This window comes from Larus michahellis, chromosome 20 (assembly GCF_964199755.1).
Source record: "Larus michahellis chromosome 20, bLarMic1.1, whole genome shotgun sequence".
Lineage (NCBI taxonomy): Eukaryota > Metazoa > Chordata > Aves > Charadriiformes > Laridae > Larus > Larus michahellis.
Genome location: NC_133915.1, coordinates 6151234 through 6173498, shown reverse-complemented (window position 1 = coordinate 6173498; position 22265 = coordinate 6151234). Strand labels below are relative to the sequence as shown.

General features: G+C 65.5%; 3 protein-coding genes across 12 annotated transcripts; 2 read left to right on the top strand and 1 right to left on the bottom strand.

Moving 5' to 3' along the window:
- On the bottom strand, nucleotides 1–4690 carry PHYHIP (phytanoyl-CoA 2-hydroxylase interacting protein). Of its 2 annotated transcripts, XM_074563719.1 has the most exons (5): nucleotides 4490–4690; nucleotides 2926–3109; nucleotides 1903–2077; nucleotides 1560–1677; nucleotides 1–1436 (listed from the first exon to the last, which is right to left on the bottom strand). In XM_074563719.1, exons 2-5 carry the CDS (start codon nucleotides 3088–3090, stop codon nucleotides 902–904), a joined length of 993 nt encoding a protein of 330 aa, XP_074419820.1. In that variant the 5' UTR covers nucleotides 3091–3109; nucleotides 4490–4690; the 3' UTR covers nucleotides 1–901. The 2 variants fall into 2 exon arrangements, with proteins under 2 accessions (XP_074419820.1, XP_074419819.1); XM_074563718.1 differs by lacking the exons at nucleotides 2926–3109; nucleotides 4490–4690 and adding an exon at nucleotides 2337–2720.
- A 741-nt stretch (nucleotides 4691–5431) lies between these two features.
- Nucleotides 5432–11450, top strand: POLR3D (RNA polymerase III subunit D). 5 transcript variants are annotated; one of them, XM_074563717.1, is made up of 9 exons: nucleotides 5451–5584; nucleotides 6483–6660; nucleotides 7707–7750; nucleotides 7898–8049; nucleotides 8166–8290; nucleotides 8364–8532; nucleotides 10095–10351; nucleotides 10448–10600; nucleotides 10924–11450. In XM_074563717.1, exons 2-9 carry the CDS (start codon nucleotides 6496–6498, stop codon nucleotides 11044–11046), a joined length of 1188 nt encoding a protein of 395 aa, XP_074419818.1. In that variant the 5' UTR covers nucleotides 5451–5584; nucleotides 6483–6495; the 3' UTR covers nucleotides 11047–11450. The 5 variants fall into 5 exon arrangements, with proteins under 5 accessions (XP_074419815.1, XP_074419814.1, XP_074419818.1 ...); XM_074563715.1 differs by having other exon boundaries at nucleotides 8163–8290; XM_074563716.1 differs by having other exon boundaries at nucleotides 5584–5606; nucleotides 8163–8290.
- A 1522-nt stretch (nucleotides 11451–12972) lies between these two features.
- PIWIL2 (piwi like RNA-mediated gene silencing 2) lies at nucleotides 12973–21507 on the top strand. 5 transcript variants are annotated; one of them, XM_074563808.1, is made up of 21 exons: nucleotides 12973–13250; nucleotides 13332–13434; nucleotides 13792–13965; nucleotides 14046–14144; nucleotides 14449–14566; nucleotides 14723–14847; nucleotides 14954–15034; nucleotides 15372–15485; nucleotides 15715–15903; nucleotides 16037–16121; nucleotides 16269–16355; nucleotides 16513–16653; nucleotides 16753–16866; nucleotides 17252–17440; nucleotides 17557–17658; nucleotides 17763–17882; nucleotides 18140–18228; nucleotides 18527–18632; nucleotides 19354–19607; nucleotides 19782–19889; nucleotides 20444–21507. In XM_074563808.1, the coding sequence occupies exons 1-21, from the start codon at nucleotides 13043–13045 to the stop codon at nucleotides 20598–20600; spliced, it is 2763 nt and encodes a 920-aa protein (XP_074419909.1). In that variant the 5' UTR covers nucleotides 12973–13042; the 3' UTR covers nucleotides 20601–21507. The 5 variants fall into 5 exon arrangements, 4 of the variants coding, with proteins under 4 accessions (XP_074419909.1, XP_074419908.1, XP_074419907.1 ...); XR_012584294.1 differs by having other exon boundaries at nucleotides 13000–13250; nucleotides 17557–17662; XM_074563807.1 differs by lacking the exons at nucleotides 19782–19889; nucleotides 20444–21507 and having other exon boundaries at nucleotides 13000–13250; nucleotides 18527–19261; nucleotides 19354–19421.
- The last annotated feature ends 758 nt before the right edge of the window (nucleotides 21508–22265 follow it).

Sequence of the window (22265 nt, the reverse complement as noted above, 5' to 3'; positions counted from 1 at the left end):
TGGCGACCGCACAGAGTTTATTGATACACCGCCAGCACAGCACAGGGATGCTCGGGGACCGGGGGGGGGTTTGTTCTCTTCTACCGTTACAGCGTGCATCGCATACACAGAGACGGGGAGCGGGCAGCCCGGGGTGGGGGGGGGCCGGCACGCAAGCGCCATGCTGCCGACGGCTCATGCGGGGGGCGGCGGAAGGGGGGACGCAGGGCTGGGGGGGAGGGGGGGGCTCAGCTCCGCTCTCCCCCCGGCCCCGGCTCCTCCGGCTGCCTCCTGGGCCGCGGGGCCGGGGGTTCGGGCGGCACACAGCGATGGCTAGAGCAGAGAGCGAACACGACACGGGGCCGGAGGGGGGGTACACCGCCAGCGTCCCCCACACACACACACACCACTGCGGACACTGCAGCCCCAAAGTGGCGCCGGCGGGAGGCGGGGAGGGGTCCCTGCCCAAGCACCCCTCCGTCCCTGGGAGCAGTTCAAAACCGGGGGGGTGCTTCCAGCCCCTCCGCCGAACCCCCCGGGGGGGAACGGGGATGGCGAGGGGGGGGGGCCAGCCCTGGTGTAGGGGGAACCGGGGGGGATGCGGGGGGCGGCGGAGGGGAAGGGGGTCCCGCGGCGGCGGAGCGCGGGGCTCACCCCGGCGAGGATGATGCTGGTCGGCCAGTCCAGGAGATGAAGGCTCCTTCCTTGGGGGCGCAGGGCGGCGCGGGCTCTGCCTCCGCGCTGGGCGAGGGTCCCGCCGGCTCCTTCCCCCGGCGGGCAGGGACACGGGCAACGCCGCTGTTTCCCCCGGCCGGGTCCCCCGCACCCATCCGCGTCCTCCACCCGGCAACGTCCATGGGTGAAACCCACCCCCCCCGGCCGCTTCCCGTCCCCCTCCCCGGCCCTGCCAGGCCCCCCAGCCTTAACGCCCCACGCTGATGTTGCACGTCTTGCAGCTGGGGTCCTTTTTGGCGTTGGCGGTGGAGAGGCTCATCAGCTGGTGCCCGCTGATCTCCCCCAGCACGCCCAGGCTGAGGTCCACCGGCTCGGTGTATATGACCTCCAGGATGCTGTCCTGGGCATGGCGGTACACCAGCTCGCCCTCCTCCACGCAGCACGTCAGGAACTTGTTGGAGGAAATGTCCAGCTGGGGTAGACGCTCCCGGCAGAAGAGATCCCCCGAGGAACCCTTGGGTGCCAGGACCAGGACCACGTAGTGGTAGGCGGTGTACATGCAGTAGAAGTCCGCGAAGTAGAGGTTGGTGTTGGGGTTGAAGAGACGCTGAGCCGGGATCTGGAAGCGGTACCGGCCGTAGGGGGAGTCCTGGGGGGGCTGCCCGGTGTTGAACTCGGTGTTGCAGCTGAAGAAGATGCCGTGCAGCATGCCGCTGGTGGGCGAGCCGTGGCTGCCGCTGTTGTCCTTCAGCGAGGGCTTCATCACGTTCCCGCAGTGCATCCTGCGAGGAGGAGGAAGAGGAGGAGGAGGAGGAGGAGGGACACACAGGGAGGGTCAGGGGACGTGGCCTCCGGCAAGGACCGGGTGTCCCTGGGGCTGGTGGGGCAGAGGGGCTGGGGGGTACCTGACGTGCTGGAAATACTCTTTGTGCTGGTTGCGGTAGAAGACGGAGAAGCGCAGCATACGGCCGGCGATCAGCTCGGCTTTCTCCTGCAGCTGGGCCAGGTGCTCCTTGGCGTAATCTGGGGACGGGGGGACATCAGGGTGTCTCCATCCCACCACCACCCACCCACCCCCGGGCAGCCCATCCCTGCCCGCATCTCCCGCTCCCCGCGCCTCCTGCTTCCCACTCATCAGCTGCCGCTCCAACCCGCCCGGCTTGTGCAAGCTCCCGGCATCTCCCCCGTCCTCCCGGTTGTCCCGGGTCCCGGCAGCGCCCGGCTCGGCCACCCCCACCCACAGCTCACCCCCGGTACAAAACTCCACCGTCTCGCTCCAGCCGGACACCAGGTACTCGCCGTCGCTCTGCTTCACCGCCGTCTGCACCGCCACGCTGTACTCGGTGCGGGGGCTCAGGAACCAGTGGCCCCGCACCGTCATGGGCAGCGGCACCGCTTTGGCCACCAGCTTGGTGGGGACATCCTGCGCCGAGGGGTGAGGGTCAGGCAGGGTGGCATCATCCCCTCCCGCCCCCCACTTCCCCTCTCCTCCAGCATCCCTGCTCGCTGCCGGGGGGATGCTGCCGGGGGGATGCTGCCGGGTACCACACGCTGCAAAATATCCTCGCCGGTGCCTTTGCCGGGGTTTGCCCGGCGCTGAGACACCCCCAAAGCGGCGTGATGTTGCCCCCACACACACACTCCAGCCCCCATAGATCTCCCTTCTCCCCGCCTTCCCGCACCTCCCGGCAAAGCCGCAGCTGGGACAGGGGATGAGGGGTCCCCCCCAAGGGGGTTCTTGGGGACCCCCCGCTCCCGGCGGCATCTCGCGGTGTCAATAGGCCACCGAGCAGCACCGCAGTGCAGAGCCGTTTCTGTGGCAACGGCGGATGCTGAAGTCGGGAGACACAGGGGAAAAAAAAATATCCCCCCCCCCCCCAACACACACCTCCCGCTACCACCCCCCTTATTATTGGGGAGGAGGAAAAAAAAATAAAAAAAAAAATGTTAAACATTAAATAGCATCACCCTGGCAACCGCGCTGCTAAAAACGTCCTGAATTAGTAACTCGCATCCAAGGGGAGGGGGAGCGGGAGCGGTTTGCGGCTCTGCTCCCCCCGCGGGGGCGCGGGGGGGGGTGTCGGTCACGCCCCCGTCCCCATCCCGGTCCCCTCCGCCTGCCGTGTCCCACGGGCGATTTGTCCCCAGATCAGCGTGGGATTGGGCTCTAAAGATGTTTTTCCCCCTAAAACCCGCTCTTCCTCTCCCCGGGAACGGGGTTGGGGGGGGGGGGGCCGCTTCTCCCCCCGGCTCTCCCCGCCCCGGGCTCACCCGATGCTTGAACTTGTTGGAGTTCTTGTTCTCCTTCTTGTTGAGGTCGATGAAGTAGTGGGTGACCCTCTCCAGGTCCCCCTTCTCCATGGCCCAGGAGATGCGGAAGGAGTCGCAGGTGATGTTGTTGATCTCGATGTTTTTGGGGGTGGAAAGCAGCTCCATGGCCGGAGGGGCTGCGCTCCTGCGGGCAGAGGAGCAGGATTGGGGGGGGACGGACACACTGAAGGGTGGCAAGGGGAGGGGGTTACCCCACTGCCCACGGCGGCAGCTGCCGGGGGGAGTTGGGGGGGGGGGCGGCCGCCCGCGCCGGTGTGGCCCCCCGCGGCGGAGCAGATGGCAGCGGGGTGGAAAAGCGGCGGGCAGCCAGGAATAGGCAACGCAGGCAGGAGCAGGCAGCGGGAAGCCGGGAACAAGCCCGTTCAGGGGGGGAAAAGCGGCTGCGCAGGATTGGAGGGGGTGCGGGGGGGAGCCCCAGCCGCTCCCCCGGGATGCCGCGGGGCCCCGGCTCGTCGCCAGTGGGTGTTTCGGGGTTTGCTCAACACCGGGTGGGGAAAGAAAAACAAGGGGAGCGGAGGGAGTGCTGGGAGAGGGGAGGGTTGGACGAGGGCACTGGAAAAGCTGGATCCGCCTTTGCCCTGGCCCGCGGCCGCCCCGTGCCTCAGTTTCCCCGTGGCTGCGCTCGCCTCCCTGCACCCTGGGGAAGCCGCTCGGCGGGGTGGGTGCGTGGGGGGCTTCGCACCCCGGGGTGGGCGCAGCGATGCCGTCGGTGGCACAGTGGCACAGCAGCCAGGGGATGCACCGGGGGGGGCTGTCGGGGGCGGAGGGGGACGGGGACCCCAAGGCTTGTGTAAGCCCCGCAAGGAGAAGCAATGCCATGGTGGGCGCCCACCCGAGCCGCGGCACCGCGGGGCCACCAACGCGCTCGCTGCAACCCACGTGTGCCCATGGTGGCTGGCACACGCGTGCCCGCGGCCACCCACACCCCAGCTCCTCCGTGATGGCCCCCCCCCCTGCCCCGCAACCGCCGCACGGCATCGCAACCGCCACAAACAGCGCCTGGCACATCCACCCCACGCGTGGGCACGCTCCCACGGCCACCCATGGCCACCCACGGCCACCCACGGCCACGCGTCTGTGTCCCCCGCTGTGTGCGCAGAGCCACGGCACACGCCGGCACCCCGCGGCAGGGTGCCCGCTTGCCCCCGCAGCCCTGCGGCGAGCCACACTGCGCACCCCCAGCCTCCCCCACCACCCGGACACCCCCCCCCAGCCGGGTGTCATCTATGTGGGGGTGTCACTTGGACACCCCACCACCACCCTCGGGCATGGAAGAAGGTCACCGCTTTGGGGACAGCGTGCCAGCCCCGTGCCCGGTGGAGGCGTGGGGGGGGCTCTCCTGTACCGGGAGCTTCGTAGCCACATCGTGATGCTCCGTGTCACCGCGTCCCCCGTGTCCCCACGCACTCTGCGTCCCCCGTGTCCCCACGCACGCCATATCCCCCGAGCAACCCCCGATGCCAGCAGGATGCTGCTGGTGGCACCGTGGTGGTGAGGCCCTTACCTGGCCGTGCCGGGGGGCTGCCGGGATGCGGTGGGATGGCGGTGAGGTGACAGGGCAAGGTAGCCCCGGTGGGGCCGAGGCGAGCGGGAAGGGCAAAGGATGCCGGTGACAACGCGGTACCCGACGATGCCGCGCTGCTGCCTGCGGCTGCTGCGACTGGGATCCTCCCAGCCAGCTCGGAAATAGCAAAAAAAAAAAAAACACCCTCCAGAGGAGGGAGGGAAAAAAAAAAAAAAAAAAAAAGAAGGAAAAATAGATACCGAGCAGCTTGGAAAGGGGTGGGAATAAAAAAAAATAAACCAACCCTTCTTCTTCTTTTGCCCAATGGGGTGGAGGGTTGTGGCCGGCGTCAGGGGATGGAGGCAGCGAGAGGAGTGGGGGGCTGTGGGTGGGTGGTGGGCAGCTTCTGCCTGAACCCCCCCCTTTTTTGGGGGGGCGTGGGGGGTTGTCCCGGTTGTGCCGGGGGCGGCACAACCGGGACACCCCCCTCCCCGTCCCCCCAAAAAATGGGATACAGTGATTGCCGGGGGATGCTGGTACCCACCAAGGATGCTGGTACCCAGCTGTGCCCCCCGGTGGGAAATGTGGGTGCAAAGCCAAAAAAAAAAAAAGGGGGGTGGGGATTGATGCTTCGCTAATGGTGATGTGGGGGACCCCCACTATGTGGTGGTTTTGGGGGGGGACCCCAAAAAAAGCTCATTTTCCCCCCTCCGAGCGCCCACGCGCGTGGGGGTGTAGATTGGTTGGGACCCCCCCCACACCCCGGGCTGCAGGAGATGCTGGAGGGGTGGTTTGAGCCCAAGATGAAGGGGAGGTTCAAATGAAGGGGTGAGTGACACCCCCGGCCCCCCAACCTCCCCGCTGTCCTCCCATTCCCCCCACCGTGCCCCCTCCGGAGAGCCGGGCACTGCCCATCACAAAGATGGCGCCGCAACCTTCGGCATGGCCGGGCAGTGCCAAGCACAAAGATGGCGGCCCATTGGCAGACCCCGCGTGCCCGTAACAAAGATGGCGGCAGCGGCGTCTCTCCGGGAAGGGCCCGTCGCACGGGACGCATGCGCAGTGGGGCGGCGAGCCAGTGGTTCCCCGGGCAGGGTAAGGGGCAGCGTGGCGTGGGGTGAGCGGCTCTGGAGGGGGGGCGAGTGGGTCTGGGGGGGTTTATGGGGGGGCTGAGCCACCTGGGAAGTGGGGCGAGTGGCTCCGTGGTGGGTGAGCTCCCTGGGGTGGGGGGCGAATGGGTCCGGGGGGGGTGCATGGGGGGGGAAACACCCTGGGGAGGGGGATGCGAGTGGGTCCGGGGGGTGTATGGGGGGGGCTGAGACCCCTGGGAAGGGGGGCGAGTGGGTCCGGGGGGAGGGCAGCACCCTGGGGAAGGAGGCGAGTGGGTCCGGAGGGGGGGAGCACCCTGGGGAGGGGGTGCCGGTGGGTCCGGAGGGGTGTGTGGGGGGGTTGAGCCCCCTGGGGTGGGGTCTAGTGGGTCTGGGGGGGTGCGTGGGGAGGAAACACTCTGGGGAGTGGGGTGTGAGTGGGTCCGGAGGGGGGGAACACCCTGGGGAGGGTGTGCCGATGGGTTTGGGGGGGGTATGGGGGGCTGAGCCCCCTGGAAAGAGGTGTGGATGGGTCTTGGGGGGGGGAAGCGCCATGGGAAAGGGGGGTTCGAGTGAGTCTGGCGGGGCGAATTGGGGAGGAGTACCCTGGGGAGGGGGTGCCGGTGGGTCCGGAGGGGTGTATGGGGGGGCCGAGCCCCCTGGATAGGGGTGCAAGTGGCTCTGGGGGGTGTGAGCCCCCTGGGGAGAGGGTGCAAGTGGGTCTGGGGGGGGTGCATTGCGGGGGTGGAGCACTCTGGGGAGGGGGAACGAGTAGGTCCGGGGCGGGGTGACCACCATGGTGCGGGGGGAGCACCCTCGGGGGGGGTATATATGAGGGGGTGCTATTTGGGGGTGAGGGGGGGGGCTGACCCTGGGTGCCCCTGACCATGTGTCCCCCCCTCCAGGGCCAGGCAGAGGATGGCGGAGGGGGGCTTGGGCGACACCGGCTCCCCCAGCAGCCTGCGGCCGGGGCTCCCCGGGGCGCGGGGGGTGCTCGGGAGGCGCCCGGCCGCCCCCCCCCTCACCCCCGGCCGCCTGCCCTCCATCCGCTCCCGGGACCTCACCCTGGGAGGCGTCAAGAAGGTGAGTACCCTTTTTGGGGGGTGGGTGGGGGGGATCCCCAAAACCACCCCTTTCGGGGTGATCCTGCCTCCTGCCCCACTGCTGGGGTGTGGGTGCGAGGAGAGGACCCCCAGAGCAGCAGCCCAGGGGGGGTTTGGGGCGCTCTGGGGGGAGCGGGACGTGGCAGATCCCCATCCACCTCCTCCAACCCACCTCACCTCACCCGGGGAGGTGTGAAGGTGAGTACCCCTTTTTGGGGGGGGGGGTGTCCCCAAAACCGCCCCTTTTGGGGTGACCCTGCTTCCTGCCCCACCGTTTGGGGTGTGGGTGCGTGGAGGGACCCCTGGAGCAGCACCCCGGGGGGGGTTGGTGTGCTCCGGTGGGGGGACCTGGTCCATTTGGGACTTGGCCGGGTCCCCAGCCGCCTCCTCCGGCCCCCCTCACCCTGGGAGGTGTGAAGAAGGTGAGTACCCCTTTTTGGGGGGGTCCCCAAAACCGCCCCTTCTGGGGTGGTCCTGTCTCCTGCCCCACTGTTGGGCTGTGGGTGCAAGGAGGGACCCCCAGGGGGGTCGGGGCGCTCTGGGGGGAGCGGGATGTGGCCGCGTCCCCAGTTGCCTCCTCCAGCCCCCCTCACCTTGGCAGGTGTGAAGAAGGCGAGTACCCCTTTTGGGGGGGGGTCTCCAAAACCACCCCTTTCAGGGTGACCCTACGTCCTGTGCCACTGTTGGGGGGTGGGTGCGAGGAGGGACCCCCAGAGCAGCAGCTGGGGGGGGTTCTGGGTGCTCTGGTGGGGGGGAGGCACCTCCTCCAGCCCCCCTCACCCTGCTAGGCCCGAAGAAGGTGAGTAACCTGGGGGGAGGATGTCCCCAAAACCACCCTTTTTGGGGTGACCCTGCCCCGCTGTTGGGGTGTGGGTGCGAGGAGAGACCCCCGGGGGGGTCGGGGTGCTGTGGGGGGAGCGGGACGTGGCCGCGTGCCCATCCGCCTCCTCCAGCCCCGCGGCCGGTTTGGTTTCTGTTGCTTATCTGGGCTCGTGCAGCGACTTGTCCCTCTGCTCTCGTTCGCAGAAAACCTTCACCCCCAACATAATTAGCAGGAAGATCAAGGAAGAGTAAGTGGCCTCGTCAGCGTTTCCGCGGGGCGCGGTTTCGCCGGGCGGGTACCCAAGGCGGCAGGGTCTCGGTGGGCAAAACAGCCCCCCGAGAGGGCAACCTGGCGGCAGGGGGACAGGGTGACAGGCCACCTCCCCGCTCCCCAGGCCCAGAGAGGACGTCACCGTCAAGAAGGAGAAGAAGGAACGGGAGCGGGACCGGCAACGCGATGGGCACGGCCGGGGCCGGGGCCGGCCCGAGGTTATCCAGTCCCACTCCATCTTCGAGCAGGGTCCTGCTGAAATGATGAAGAAGAAAGGTAAGGGGAGCTGCCCCCCTCCCCGCCGCCATTCCCGGGGAGGAGTGGGGGAAGATTTTGGGGTGTCCCACCCGGCTGGGGGCTCACCCCCGGGGCTGTTCCCTGCTCCCCAGCAGGCTCCTGGGACAAGACGGTGGACGTGTCGGACTTCGGCCCTTCCCACATCATCAACATCAAGAAGGAGAAGAGGGAGACGGACGAGGAGACGAAGCAGATCCTGCGGATGCTGCAGAAGGACGACGTGAGTGGGGCCGGGCCGGGTGGCTTCGGTGTCACCGGAGCCGTGTTCAGTGTCTCTTCTCCCGTCCCCGTAGTTCCTGGATGACCCGGGGCTGAAGAATGACATCCGTAACAAGCCGGTGCAGCTGCCGCTGGCCCACTCGGGCTGGCTCTTCAAGGAGGAGGCAACGGAGCAGGAGGACGCCCAGCCCTGGCTGCCCAGCCCCAAGGAGGAGAAGATGGAGCTGGACCCACCAGTGAAAGGTGCTTTTCGCGGGGGGAGAAACCCAGTGGGCGTGGGGGGGGCTGTCCCACCTCTGATGCCCACCCGCTATGTCTGGTGCCCACCCACCATCCCTGATGGCCACCCGCCCCCTCTCCGTGCCCACCCACCATGTCTGGTGCCCCCCCACCATTCCTGATGCCCACCCACCATCCCTGATGCCCACCCGCCCCCTCTCTGTCCTCACCCACCACGTCTGATGCCCACCCGACCCCTCTCCATGCCCACCCGACCCCTCTCCGTGCCCACCTGCCACGTCTGGTGCCCACCCGACCCCTCTCCGTGCCCACCCACCATGTCTGGTGCCCATCTGACCCCTCTCCGTGCCCACTCACCATCACTGATGCCCACCCGCCCCCTCTCTGTGCCCACCCACCATGTCTGGTGCCCACCCACCACCCTCGATGCCCACCCGCCCCCTCTCCGTGCCCACCCGCCATCACTGATGCCCACCTGCCCCCTCTCCGTGCCCACCCACCATGTCTGGTGCCCATCTGACCCCTCTCCGTGCCCACCCGCCATCACTGATGCCCACCCGCCCCCTCTCCGTGCCCACCCGCCATGTCTGGTGCCCACCCGCCATGTCTGGTGCCCACCCACCACCCTTGATGCCCACCCGCCCCCTCTCCGTGCCCACCCGCCATCACTGATGCCCACCCGCCCCCTCTCCATGCCCACCCACCATGTCTGGTGCCCATCTGACCCCTCTCCGTGCCCACCCACCATCACTGATGCCCACCCGCCCCCTCTCCGTGCCCACCCACCATGTCTGGTGCCCACCCACCACCCTTGATGCCCACCCGACCCCTCTCCGTGCCCACCCGCCATCACTGATGCCCACCCGCCCCCTCTCCGTGCCCACCCACCATGTCTGGTGCCCATCTGACCCCTCTCCGTGCCCACCCACCATCACTGATGCCCACCCGCCCCCTCTCTGTGCCCACCCACCATGTCTGGTGCCCACCCACCACCCTTGATGCCCACCCGCCCCCTCTCCGTGCCCACCCGCCATCACTGATGCCCACCCGCCCCCTCTCCGTGCCCACCCACCATGTCTGGTGCCCATCTGACCCCTCTCCGTGCCCACCCGCCATCACTGATGCCCACCCGCCCCCTCTCCGTGCCCACCCACCATGTCTGGTGCCCACCCGACCCCTCTCCGTGCCCACCCGCCATCACTGATGCCCACCCGCCCCCTCTCCGTGCCCACCCACCATGTCTGGTGCCCATCTGACCCCTCTCCGTGCCCACCCGCCATCACTGATGCCCACCCGCCCCCTCTCCGTGCCCACCCACCATGTCTGGTGCCCACCCGACCCCTCTCCGTGCCCACCCACCATCACTGATGCCCACCCGCCTCCTCTCCGTGCCCACCCACCATGTCTGGTGCCCATCTGACCCCTCTCCGTGCCCACCCGCCATCACTGATGCCCACCCGCCCCCTCTCCGTGCCCACCCACCATGTCTGGTGCCCACCCACCATCCCTGATGCCCACCCGCCACCTCTCTGTGCCCACCCGCCCCCTCTCGCCCCCGGTGCCAGTGAAAGAAGAGCCGTGCGACGAGGAACCCCCCCCCAAACCGCTGCAAAGCAAAGGACCCCCCCCGGGTTTTCCCCGGGACGTGTCGGTGGCCGAGCTGCTGCAGCGGCTGAGCCTGTCGGGGGAAGAGGAGCTGCTCTTCCTCCAGCTGCCCGACACCCTGCCCGGCCAGCCCCCCACCCACGACGCCAAACCCATCAAGACGGAGCTGCAAAACGAGGAAGGGCAGGTGGTGGTGGTGAAGCAGGAGAAGAGCCAGGTAAGGGCCCGACGGAGGGGGCGGTGGAGGGGGGACGACGGGGGACAGGGTGGTGATTTGTGTGTCGTTCCCCCCCCTCCAATCCCGCGGTGGCAGGAGGCGAAGCAGGCGGAGAATACCTGCACCCTGGCCGACCTCCCCGAGGGGCAGGTGGGGAAACTGCTCGTCCGAAAGTCGGGAAAGGTGCAGCTGGTGCTGGGCAAGGTGACCCTGGACGTGACCATGGGGACCCCCTGCTCCTTCTTACAGGTACAGGGTCGGGGGTGGGGGAGGGGGGTGTCTGGGGACCTGGTTCGTGGGGCTGCACCCCACCATAGCCCCTTGCCCCTTGGGGTTGGGGGGTCCCTGGGGCCATCAGGGAGGAGCAGGGTCGTGGCACCCCCCAGCATCCCTGTGGCTGCTCTTGTCCCCTGAGGTGTGGGTAGCAGTGGGGGGCACATCTCCTCCCGGCTTAGGGACACCACCCCCCGCCCCCGGCAGCGGGCAGGGACCTCAAGCCCTTCTCCCAGCCACAATTAAAGCGTTTCCCGTGGGATTGGGCTGTTTACGGGCGTTTCTCCCTGCTGGAACAGGAGCTGGTGTCCGTCGGCATCGGGGACAACCGGACGGGGGAGATGATCGTCCTGGGCCACGTGAAGCACAAGCTGGTGTGTTCCCCGGACTTCGAGGCTCTGCTGGAGCACCGGCACCGGTAGCCCGGGGGGAGCCGGCAGCGGGGGGGGTGCTCAGCCCCATGCCCGCAGCCCGTGGGGACGCTCCCCGCGCAGCTCGGGGACCCTGCGGTGCCCTCGGACCCTCCAGCCTGGGGACACGGAGAGGTGTCTTCTGCAGGTGTGGGCGCAGGGATGGCTCCTACCTCCTTCCCGGCCCTGCAGTGGGGCAGCACCGGGGCTGGGGGCTCCGGCTTTGACCCCCAGACCCCCCGCCCCCTTCCCGTGCCAAACAGGCAGGGGCTGTGTCTGCCTACGTCTCACGGATTTCTGGATGTGCGGGACCCTGGTGTGTCCCCCCCACCGGCTCTCCAGCAGCTGTGCACAGGCTGGGGAGAGCGGGACACGCGCCTGCGGGGAAAAATGTGGAATAAAAAGCTCTTTTCCCACCCCCCGCCCCGGTGTGGGGCTGCTCTTCCCGTCTCCTCCGCGGTGCCCCCGGCAGCTGTCCCCCCCCACCTCCGTGCCACCAGCCCCCCCCCCGCCCCCGTTGCCACCAGCTTGTCGGTGTGACACGCTCAGTGCTGGCACGTGGGGCCACGTCCTCGGCCACCTACTCACCCGCCGCTCCCTTGGGAGAGCCAGGGGGGGCCCCACAGCCTTTCCGGCCACCCCCAGGGCTGAGCAACCCCCCCCCCCCCCCCCCGAGCCCTGAGCATCTCCCTGCTCCATGCCGAGGAAGCAGCATGGAGGTGGCGGGATGTGGGGAACCCCCCCCAGGGACCAGTGTTGGCCCTGGGCACTGCTGCAGCATGGGAGGGGGCCAGTGCGTGGCCACCAGCGCCATCCCCGCGGTGGGGGCAGGAGGCTGCGTGTCTTGGGGGGGGGTGGGGGGGTGGGGGGGAAGGCATCGCCCAAGGGTCTGCCATCATGGAACCAAATCCTCCCGGGGGGAGGGCGGGGAGGCACCAATTGCCCGTGCGGAGCGGAGCGGGGGCTGCACTTGCCCCTTGGCTCTTGCCCCCCCACCCCTCGCCTCATCCCATCTTAACCCCCATTCCATTTTACCTCCCCCATCCCATCTTACACCTCCCCATCCCATCTTACACCTCCCTACCCCCAATCTTACCCCATCCCATCTTACTTTTACCCCCCCCATCCCATTCTACCCCTCCCACCCTATCCCATCCTACCCCCCCATCCCATCTTACCCACCCCATCCAATCCTTCCCCCATCCCATCTTACGCCTCCCTACCTTCTATCTTACCCCGCCGCCATATCAAATCTTAGCCCCCACCCCATTTTATCCCCCACCCTGTCCCATCTTATCCCTCATCCCATCTTATCCCTGTCCTACCCCATTCTACTTCACTCCCATCCCATTTTATGCCTCCCTAACCTCTATTTTACCCCCCCACCCCATAAAATCTTACTCCTACCCCATTTTACCCCCCCCACTCTATCCCATCTTACCCCCCGATCCCATCTTATCCTTGTCCTACCCCATCCTATCTTACCCCCATCCCATCTCATGCCTCCCTACCTTCTATCTTACCCCCCCCGTCCCATGAAATCTTACTCCCATCCCATTTTATCCTCCCCGCTTTATCCCATCTTACCCTGCATCCCATCATATCCCTGTCCTATCCCATCCTATCTTACCCCCATCCCGTCTTATGCCTCCCTACCCCCTATCTTACCCCCCCCCCCCCCATGAAATCTTACACCGGCCCCATTTTACCCCTGTCCTACCCCATCCCATTTTACCCCCCCCCCGCCCCGATCCCATCTCAGCCCCCCCGCCCCAGCTCCTGCCCCGGCCACGCCCCCTTCCTGCATGGGCCACGCCCCCTCGCCGGTCGCTGTCCGCGGTGCTGAACTCTACCCTCCCGCGCGGGAATTGGGCCCCGCCGCGGGGGGCGTGGCCATCGAGCTGCCCAATAAGAGGGCGCGGCGGCGGGGGTGGGCGGGGCCGCGCCTGCGCAGTGCGTCGGCGGCGGCGTGCTCGGTGCTGCGGGCCGTCGCCTCGACGGGGCGGCCATGGAGCCTCTCCGGCCCTTCCGCCTCCCCGGTCCCGGTCCCGCTCACCCGGGCAGGCTGCGGGGGCTCCCGGGACAAGCCCAGCGCCTGCCCCGGCCCGGCCCTCCCGAGCCCCGGCCCGCCGTGGCGCCTCTCTCTGCCCTGCTGTGCAGCCTAGGCCTGGGCGAGCGGCCCTGCCCCTCGCTGGAGGCCGGGGACTGGCCCCTCGGTAGGTGGCTGTGCCCGGGATGGGGGGGGGGGCGCAGCGAGGCCCGGTCTGGCCCCCCACCATGCCCTCTCCTTCCCACAGGCCGCGGCACCATGGTGGAGGCTCTGGCGCAGCCCAGCCCAGCGGTGGAGGAGGAGGAGGAGGAGGGGGCGGCGGCGGCGGCAGCACTCCCCACACGCGGGCGGTGAGCCCCCCTCTGTCTGTCCCCCCCCAACACCTTGGCCTCAAGTCCTTCTGGTGGTTTAATGGCTGACTCGGGTGGTGGTGGGCCGGGGGATGCTCTGTAAGTGACACCATTGTTGTGGCCGAGCCACCTGTGCCACCTCCTGTTCCAAAATTTGGTGTTTTGAGCATCTCCGGGCAGGGAGCACCCACTGTGTGTGGGGCACAAGCAGGGGGACCTGGCTGCTGGAGGGGGAGGATTGCTGAGGGATGCCCTAGGGGGTGGTAGGGATGGCCGTCACAGGGGGTTTGCAGCCAGGATACCACCGGCATGTCCCCAGCGTGCTGGGACTCACCTCTGCCTGCTCCGGGGACGCAGGATCCTGTGGCGAGGCAGAGGGGACGTGCTGCCCGCTCCCCCTGGGAGACAAGCCGCCGTGCCATCCCGCGGAAAGCCCTGCATTGCTGCTGCACCCACCCTGCACCCGCCGGGACCCCGGCCCTCCCTGCCACCTGCGCCCACCCCAGGGACCCCCCCGGCTGCCGGCAGACCGTAAGTGAAGTGTCAGCGAGCCCCGGCCCCACATGTTGGGGTCCCAGCTCTCCATACTGCCTCTGCTCTGTCTTTCCTAGGGCACCGGTGGCTAAGGGAACTGCCTTAGCCTTGGGGCTGAACTTGGTTAAAATCCACTGCCAGAACGAAGCCGTCTACCAGTACCATGTCACCTTCAGGTATCGGCGTGGGCACGGTGGGCCGGGCCCCCCCGCAGCCCCTCGAAGGGTGGGTGCCCCTTGGCAGAGCCCTCCCTGTCTCTCCGTCCCTCCATCCATTCCAGTAGCCGCTAGATGGAGCGTCCGGCGCGGCCACGGGGCTGCGGACAGAGCTGCTGCGGGGCAGCAAAGCAAACGAGCCCCGGCTTTTCCTCCTCGTGGGGTTGTTGGGGTCCTGAGTGGAGTCTCGTTGGGGGGCAGAGCGGGGGTTAAAGGACCGAGGACTTGCCAGCGGTGGCAGGTGATGCGTCCCCGTCTCCCGCAGCCCCGAGGTGGAGTGCAGGAGCGCCCGCTTTGCCATGCTGAAGCAGCACCGGGCAGTGACGGGGGACGTGACCGCCTTCGACGGCACCATCCTCTACCTGCCCATCATGCTCCCCCAGGTAAGGGGCGATGCGATCTGCACCAGGGTGGGGTTGTTCTGGCTGGTCTGGGGGCGTGGGGATGCCCAACCCGCCCCCCGCCCCGGGTCTCCAGCCCATGTGCTGGGTAGGAGAGCATCCCCCCCGCCCCGGCTAACGCGCCGTGTCGCCCCGCAGCCCGTCAGTCTGAAGGCTCAGCGGAGGAGCGACGGGGAGGAGATCACCATCACCATCCAGATAACCAAAGTCCTCGAGCCCAGCTCGGATCTCTGCATCCCCTTTTACAATGTGGTTTTCCGGAGGTGAGGAGCAGTGGAGACCCTCCCCGAGCTCCAGGGAAAAGACCCTCCTCCTCCTCCTCCTCCCTCCAAGCCTGAGCCCATCCTTGCTTTTATTTGCCTTCCCTAGGGTGATGAGAATCTTAGATATGAATCTGGTTGGGAGAAACTTCTTTGAACCTGCCCAGGCCACCGTAATACAGCATTACAGGTGGGTGCTGGACGTGGTTTTCTCCTGCCGCTCGCTTGGGTGCGAGACAGGGACGTCCCTGTTGCCCCGGCAGTAGCGCAAGGCTGGAAATTCGGAAGCCTTTGCCAGGTCAGCTCTCTTGGCCGGCTCTGGTTAACCTGACCTCAGAAGCGCCTGTTTTCTGCAGTGCAATTCAGGGGTTATTAGCTGAAAGCTGGCAGCCAGCTGGGAAATAAATCCTCTGTGTTTTGAGTGCTCCTTGGCGAGCGGGATGGCTGCCCGGTCCCTCTGGCAGCGCCGTGCAGGCGGCTCCGGTTTTAACCCGGGCGCCGTCGGGCATCTTTTCTCCTCGTCGCAGGCTGCAGATTTGGCCGGGATACTCCGTCAGCATCCGGAAGAAGGACGGCGGCCTCTTCCTCTTGGTCGATCCCATCCACAAAGTCATCCGCAGCGATTCTGTTCTGAACTTCATGTAAGAGAGGGTGGGGGGAAAGAAACAGAGGAGCCCCGTGGAGTTTTGGGGATGAGGGTGGCTTTCCAGCAGCCGTGTCCAGGGCTGTCTCTCAGCGAGGGCAATGCTGGCTACGATCACCGGGCTCGTGGCCACTGGTGTTGTTTGGCAAAAGGCGTTTGATTTTGGGGGGAGCGTGGGCAGGGAGCATCACCCTGAGCCTCTCCCCCTCCCTCTCTCCCCGCCGCAGGCACACCATCTACAAGCAAAGCCTCAGCAGCTTCCAGGACGAGTGCACCAAGCAGCTGGTGGGCAACGTGGTCATCACCCGCTACAACAACCGCACCTACCGCGTCGACGACATCGACTGGAACAAGACCCCGAGGGACAGTTTCACCCTGCTTAGCGGCGAGGAGATCACCTTCGTGGAGTACTACAGGTAGCAGTGGTCCACGGAGCATCCTTTGGGATGAGCATCTGTGGGGAAGGGCTTGATGCCCGGCTCTGACCGAGGGTGGCTGAGCAGGAGCGCGAATGTCTCACCTGATGCCACCTCCCTGCTGTTTGCCCAGCAAAGCCTACGGCATCACCATCAGGGAGCTGGACCAGCCGCTGCTCATCCACAGGCCCAGGGAAAAACAGACACCGGAGGGGAAGGTGAGCCGATCGCAGAGAGCTGCGGGGGGGAGATTGAGACCCGCGGTCTTTTCTCGCCTCCTCCAGCCCCTGACCTACCTGTCGCCGGGAGGGCAGGGCCTTGCAGCCCCCTCGGGGGGCTGACGGTGCCTGTCCCCCTCCCTGTAGCGTCGTCTGGACATGGTGCTGCTCGTGCCGGAGCTCACCTTCATGACCGGGATCCCCGACACAAAGAAGGACAGTCGAATGCTGAAGGTCGGAGCACGCCTGCGTCTGGTGATCCCCGCTCCCCTGAGCCGGCGCTTGCCCAGTTTGGAGAGCTGAGCCCTGGCCAGGCGCTGCTTGGGGAGCCCCCCCGCCATCACACCCGGGGGCTCCCCAACCCCTCTCCTCCCGTGCCCGCCCGCTGCAGGACGTGATGCGGGAGATGCTGCAGAGCCCCAGGCAGCACTACGTGCGGCTCACCAGCCTCCTGCGCAGGATCAAGGACAGCCCGGAGGCCTCGGGGGAGCTGATGCGCTGGGGGCTCACCCTGGACCCGGACATCCACAGGGTAAGGGGCTGCGGTGGGGGCCCCCCCCCTCCCCAGGAATTCAGGCAATGGCCGCACCGCGGCGGCACCGGAGCTACCGTGGGTTTCTGCTCCTTTCAGACCCAGGGCCGAATCCTGCCCGCGGAGAGGATCAACCTGCGGCACAGCTCCTTCCTGCCCGCCGAGGACCTGAGCTGGAACAAGGAGGTCACGCGAGAAGCTTCCATCTCGGCGGTGAGCCCACGGCTCGGAACCTCGCAACAACATCCCCTTGTTTGAAAACTGGGATGGGTTTTCTTAGTGCTGGCATCCCGTCTGCCCCGCTCCCGCCTGAGCTTGTTCGAGCTAAAACCCTTCCCTTATTTATGTTGGCTTTGTGCGTCAGCCTGGTTTTCCTAAGGAGGTTAGAGGTACGCGGCCGCGGCGTCTGCTTTCCCACCTCCTCCTGGGGTGGCTGAAGGCTTCCAGACTGCAGCAATCGGATGTTGTGTGCCCTTTAGGTTCCTCTTGGGCTCTTTTTCCCCTCTCCCAAATTTCCCGCTGTGCTGCAGGGCTGGGAGCTGCGTGTTTTGGCAGCCGTGGCCCCGAGGCAAGGGCTGTCCTGGCCTCCCTGTCCTAGATCGCCATGAATTACTGGCTGCTGGTCTACCCGAAGCGCCTGCAGGACCTGGCGAAGGATCTGGTGGCTGCCATGGAGAGCGTCTGCGGCCCCATCGGCATGCACGTCAGCCGGCCCGCCTTGGTGGAGCTGAAGGATGACCGCATCGAGACCTACGCCAAGACCATCCGAAGCGTTTTGGGCAGCGAGGTGAGGAGCGGGGGGCTGGGAGGGGGGGATATAGCGCAGGTTAGGACAGGCCGTGCTGCCGCTGGGTCTCCTTGGGTGCTCCTGCATCTGATGCTCCTGCGTCGCCCTCCCCGCAGGACAAGGTGCAGCTTCTCCTGTGCATCATCTCCAGCAGCCGGGAGGACTTGTACGGGGCCATCAAGAAGCTGTGCTGCGTGCAGTCCCCGGTGCCCTCCCAGGTAGGTAAGGGACTCGGCAAAACGGGACCACCGGCACGCTGGGGGCATCTCCAGCCTCGGTTTTCCCTGGTTTTTTTTTTTTTCCCCGCCCCCTGCCCCGCCAGGTCATCAACGCACAATCCCTCATGGGCCAGGCGGGCAAGATGAGGAGCGTGGTCCAGAAAGTCCTGCTGCAGATGAACTGCAAGCTGGGCGGCGAGCTCTGGGGGGTGGACATCCCCCTGGTAAGGCGAGCGAGACACGCGTGCCGTGAGTTTGCGAGCTCCGGGGGCTGGGGGGGGGGGGCGGGGGTGTGTAAACTGGTGCGGTCACGGGCTTCCCTGTGGGGATGCGGGTGAGCCATCTGCGGAATTGGGGTTGGCGTCTCTGTTTTGTGCGTACAATGTCCTTCGCAGCCGGAGGGATCCCGGCAGGCCAGCCCGGAGCTGTCTGACTTATCCCTAACTCCCACCTGCCTTTTTACCCCCCCACCCCCACCAAGAAACAGCTGATGGTCATCGGCATGGACGTCTACCACGGCCACAGCAAAGGGATGCGCTCCGTCATCGGCTTCGTGGCCAGCATGAATCAGTACGTGGTACCCCACAGTGTGTGGGGGGGGGGGTGGTGTGTAAAAGCGGTTTTCCTTCTGTTCTTCCCTGGGAATGCGGAGGGGTCCCGCACCGGCATCGCCGCTGCCTCCCCTTTGCTGGGAAAGGGGCGAAGCCGGTGTGTTTATGTTGGACGCGGTGGTGGCCTTCAGCGCTCTCTCGGTGCCGGGAAAGGTGCCGCGAGCGCCCAGCCCGGGGTGGGTTTTGCTTGCGCAACGTCTGGGTGGACTTTGGCTGGAGAAAGGGGGTGCCTGACGCTCGTCCCCTCCTGTCCCCAGCGTCCTCACCAAGTGGTACTCCAGGGTGGTCTTCCAGATGCCCCACCAGGAGATCGCCGACAGCCTGCGGCTCTGCCTGGCCGATGCCCTCCAGCATTTCCACGAGGTGAGGCCAAAATGGGGGAAAAAAAAAATAAAAAAATCCCTCCCGCCGTTTAACGTCGCCTCCAAACAAGGGGAAAAAACACCCCAAACCTCTCTGTGGGGGAGAGCAAACGTCCTCGGCAGCCTTTGGACTGGACGTGGCGCCCCGGGGAAGCTCACCTTTATCTGGGGAACGTGCGAACGTGCCTGGAGGATTAGTTTGCACTGGGGGAAGTGCCACGTTAACGCCTCCGCTCCCGTCGGCGTGGAACTGCTGAGCCCTGTCCTTTCGCCGCACGTCCCCAGCGTGAGAAAAGCAGCGTGCGATGGGGCAGGGACCGGCTGCTCTCGGGATTTTCCCATCACTTCGGCGGGCGCTGTAAAAAAAAAAAAAAAAAAAAAACACAAAAAACCACCCCTGAAAAGGGGAAGTTTGGTGGTCCCGTGGGCAGGATTAGCACGAAACGCTGCTTCTCTCTGCCCTGCAAGCCCTTCTGAAACCCGCTTTAAAACGCGTTTGTCAGTTCTGAGCATAATCAGGGGGTTTTCTGCAAAGCCGGCGGGCGATGGGTTGAATTCGCAGGCTGCAAAACCGCTGTATTATCCACCCTGGACACCCCGTGGGTGACCAGCGCCCCGCTTCTTGCCAGGGTGGGCATCTCCCCCTTGCCAGCCAGTCCTATGCGTGGTGGTGGGGGGAAAAAAAACAAAACAGCGACTTCTTCCAATTTCCGCTCGCCCAGATGAACCACTGCTTGCCCAAGAAGATTGTGGTGTACAGGGACGGCGTGTCCGACAGCCAGCTCGACACCGTGCTCAAGTATGAGATCCCCCAGATGCAGAAGTGCTTCGACACCTTCGAGAACTACGAGCCCAGCATGGTGGTCGTGGTGGTGCAGAAGCAGATCAGCACCAATTTCTACGCCCTGAGGGCAGAGCAGTTCGCCTCCCCTCCTCCGGGAACGGTCATCGACCACACCATCACCAGTTCGGACTGGTGAGTGCCGGTGGCGGCAGCGCCGGCTGCTCGCGGGGAGAGCTGCGTGGGGTGGAAAACACCCCCTTGTGCATTAAAAAAAACCAAAAAACCAAAAAAAAACCCACCAAAAAAAAAAACAACCCCCAAAATAAACTGGCGTGCCGCAAAACCTTGCCCTTCCTTCCCTCTCAGGCAGGATTTCTTTTTGTTGGCCCATTGCTCCCGCCAAGGCTGCAGCATCCCCACGCGCTACATCTGCGTGCTGAACACGGCCAACCTCAGCTACGAGCACCTGCAGAGGTAAGGGCAGGCTTTTTGCTGTCTCCTGCAGCGTGGGGACCCACGTCTGACACCTCCCGCCCCCAAAATCTGGTTTTATGTCACAAAACAGTCCCCCGGAGCTGGCGGGGAGGGCAGCAGGGACTGGGCTGAGCCTGCTCTTGGTACTGGGTTAGCTGGGAGGACTCGATAGCGGACAAGAGGGAGGATGGCATCTGTCTCGCCTCCTCTCCGGGCCAGAACTAATTGCAAAGGTGATAAAGGAGAATCTGTGTCACACGGCGGTGGCCTGGGTGGCCTTGAAGGAGAGCTGCAGCGGGTTCAAACGCGGCTCAAACAGTCCTTGGGTAATTAATGCAATCAGCCGCTATCGGCGCCCAGGCAGCACCTGACCTTTAATTCCTGTCATCGGGAAGAAAAACACCCCCGGGAGCAGAGCGAGCCGTAACGGCTTCCCGCTGCCGTAGGGAGCAGGATCCGATCCCCAAACCTCGACGCCACAAGCTGGGAATGCTGGGGAGCACTCACACACACACACCCCCCCCCCCCCCCGCCCCTTCTCTCGCTGTCCCCAGGTTGACTTTCAAGCTCTGTCACCTCTACTGGAACTGGCCGGGCACCGTCCGGGTCCCCGCGCCCTGCAAATACGCGCACAAGCTGGCCTTCCTCTCGGGACAGGTCCTGCACCACGAGCCCGGCGCCCAGCTCTGCGACAAGCTCTTCTTCCTATAACCGGGGGCGGGGAAAAAAAACCCATTTTGGGGGGTTCGGCTCCCCCAGCCGCTGCCATTAAAGTCTCCCGCGAGAGGCGCTTTCTTCCCTGAAGTATGGGTTGGGTTTTTTTATTTATTTATTTATTCTTTAATTTGAATTCTGGTTTCTTGGGTTCGTTCTTATTGGTTTTAAAAGGATGCTCGGAAGGGCGCCGGGGCGATGGCCTCTCGGGCTTTATCTCCGTGGGAATGAACCCGCGGCAAAACCTCGTTTGCCGCGGGGCCGCCAGCCTCTGCCCGCTGGTTTCCAGTCCTCCCAGTAAAGGGGTTTGAGTAAATGAGCCCCGCAGCGGAGGCTGCAGCTCATCCCTGCGCATGCCCCCGCCCCAGGGGAGTTTTGGATGCAAAACTCAATGATTTTGGGGATTTATTTGCTTCCCCCCCCAATCTCTCGCATTGCCATTGAGGCAGTTTAGAATTTGCCTTTGTTTTTCCGAGCTCCTGTTGAACAAACCCAGCTCCGGTTCGGCTGCTTGTCACTGGTTTTCCAAGGGGAAACCGTTATTATTTTTAATTTTTTGTTATTCTGTGGGGCTGGTAGGAGAGCAGGTCCCTATCCCAAGGGAAAAGCGTGTGTTTGAGTTTTCAGCTATTTCAGGTGTTTCTTTGCTGGGGTCAAGAGATGTTGGAGACCTTTGTGTTTAAAATTGTCGGGGGGCTGCGAGAGCATCCCCCAAATCACCTGCATTTCGCCTCGTGCCTCCCACCCCCTGCCTTGTGCCAACACCAGCAGGGATTGGGGGTACAGCGGGAGCCTCCTCCCAGCCTCTGCCTTCCCTTTTAATGCAAAAAAAGTTGAAAATATTTAATAACTTTTTTTTCCCTGTAACTAGTTTTCAATTAACTTCAATAAAAGTGTTGCTGGCAGCTGCTCGTCTCGGCTGCGGGGTGGGCGAAGGGGCTGGGTGCTCTTTCCCGGAGGGAGAGGGGACAGGGAGGGGGACGCAGCAGTGACACGATGCTGTCACTGGAGCCCGTCACTGCGTCCCCTGTGCCCTGGGTTAATCATTCACCCTCGCCACTCGCCGATAGCAGCTTTTATCCCCTTTTATTTGCCGGCCCCAGCGGACTTTGGCAGCCTTCGCCCAGCCTGGGTGGATGCTTTGGTGTGGGGTGAAGCTTGGCCCCGAGCGGCTGGGGGGGTCTTGGGGCTCTGATGGGGGACTCAACCCCCCTGGGAGCCCCTCCAGTCCCTTCCAGGGGGGTCCCTGGGGGGCTGTGTCCCCTCAGATGGGGTCTGTTTGGTTCTCTGTCCCCTTGGGAGGGGTCTGAGGGGTGCCCTGTGCCCCCAAGGGGTGTCTGAGGGGGTCTGTGCAGTGCCCTGTACCCCTGAGGGATGGCCAGGGGGGTCTATGGGGTGCTCTGTTCCCCCGGGGGGGGTCAGGGTCTGAGGGGTGCGCTGTGCCCCCAGGGATGCCGGGGTGGGGAGGGTCTGTGCAGTGCTGTATACCCCCAAGAGGAGGGCAGGGGGTCTATGGGGTGCCCCATCCTCCCTGGGAGGGGTCTGTGGGGTGCACCATGCCCCCAAAGAATCCTTGGAGGGGTCTGAGGGCTGCCCCATACCCCTGAGGGGTGTTTGGGGGGGTCTGTGAGATGCCCCGTGTCCCCAAGGGTGCCTGGGTGG

Coding starts and splice junctions, on each gene's coding strand:
- PHYHIP (XM_074563718.1), bottom strand. CDS start 2,609: ATGTTTAACATTTTTTTTTTTATTTTTTTTTCCTCCTCCCCAATAATA. Junction 2,078..2,336: donor AGCTGCGGCTTTGCCGGGAG/GTGCGGGAAGGC, acceptor CCCTCGGCGCAG/GATGTCCCCACCAAGCTGGT. Junction 1,678..1,902: donor GGTGGAGTTTTGTACCGGGG/GTGAGCTGTGGG, acceptor CCCCGTCCCCAG/ATTACGCCAAGGAGCACCTG.
- POLR3D (XM_074563713.1), top strand. CDS start 5,458: ATGGCGGCCCATTGGCAGACCCCGCGTGCCCGTAACAAAGATGGCGGC. Junction 8,050..8,162: donor TGAAATGATGAAGAAGAAAG/GTAAGGGGAGCT, acceptor CCTGCTCCCCAG/CAGGCTCCTGGGACAAGACG. Junction 10,352..10,447: donor TGAAGCAGGAGAAGAGCCAG/GTAAGGGCCCGA, acceptor CCGCGGTGGCAG/GAGGCGAAGCAGGCGGAGAA.
- PIWIL2 (XM_074563807.1), top strand. CDS start 13,043: ATGGAGCCTCTCCGGCCCTTCCGCCTCCCCGGTCCCGGTCCCGCTCAC. Junction 15,904..16,036: donor ACCTTCGTGGAGTACTACAG/GTAGCAGTGGTC, acceptor CTGTTTGCCCAG/CAAAGCCTACGGCATCACCA. Junction 17,659..17,762: donor AGTCCCCGGTGCCCTCCCAG/GTAGGTAAGGGA, acceptor CTGCCCCGCCAG/GTCATCAACGCACAATCCCT.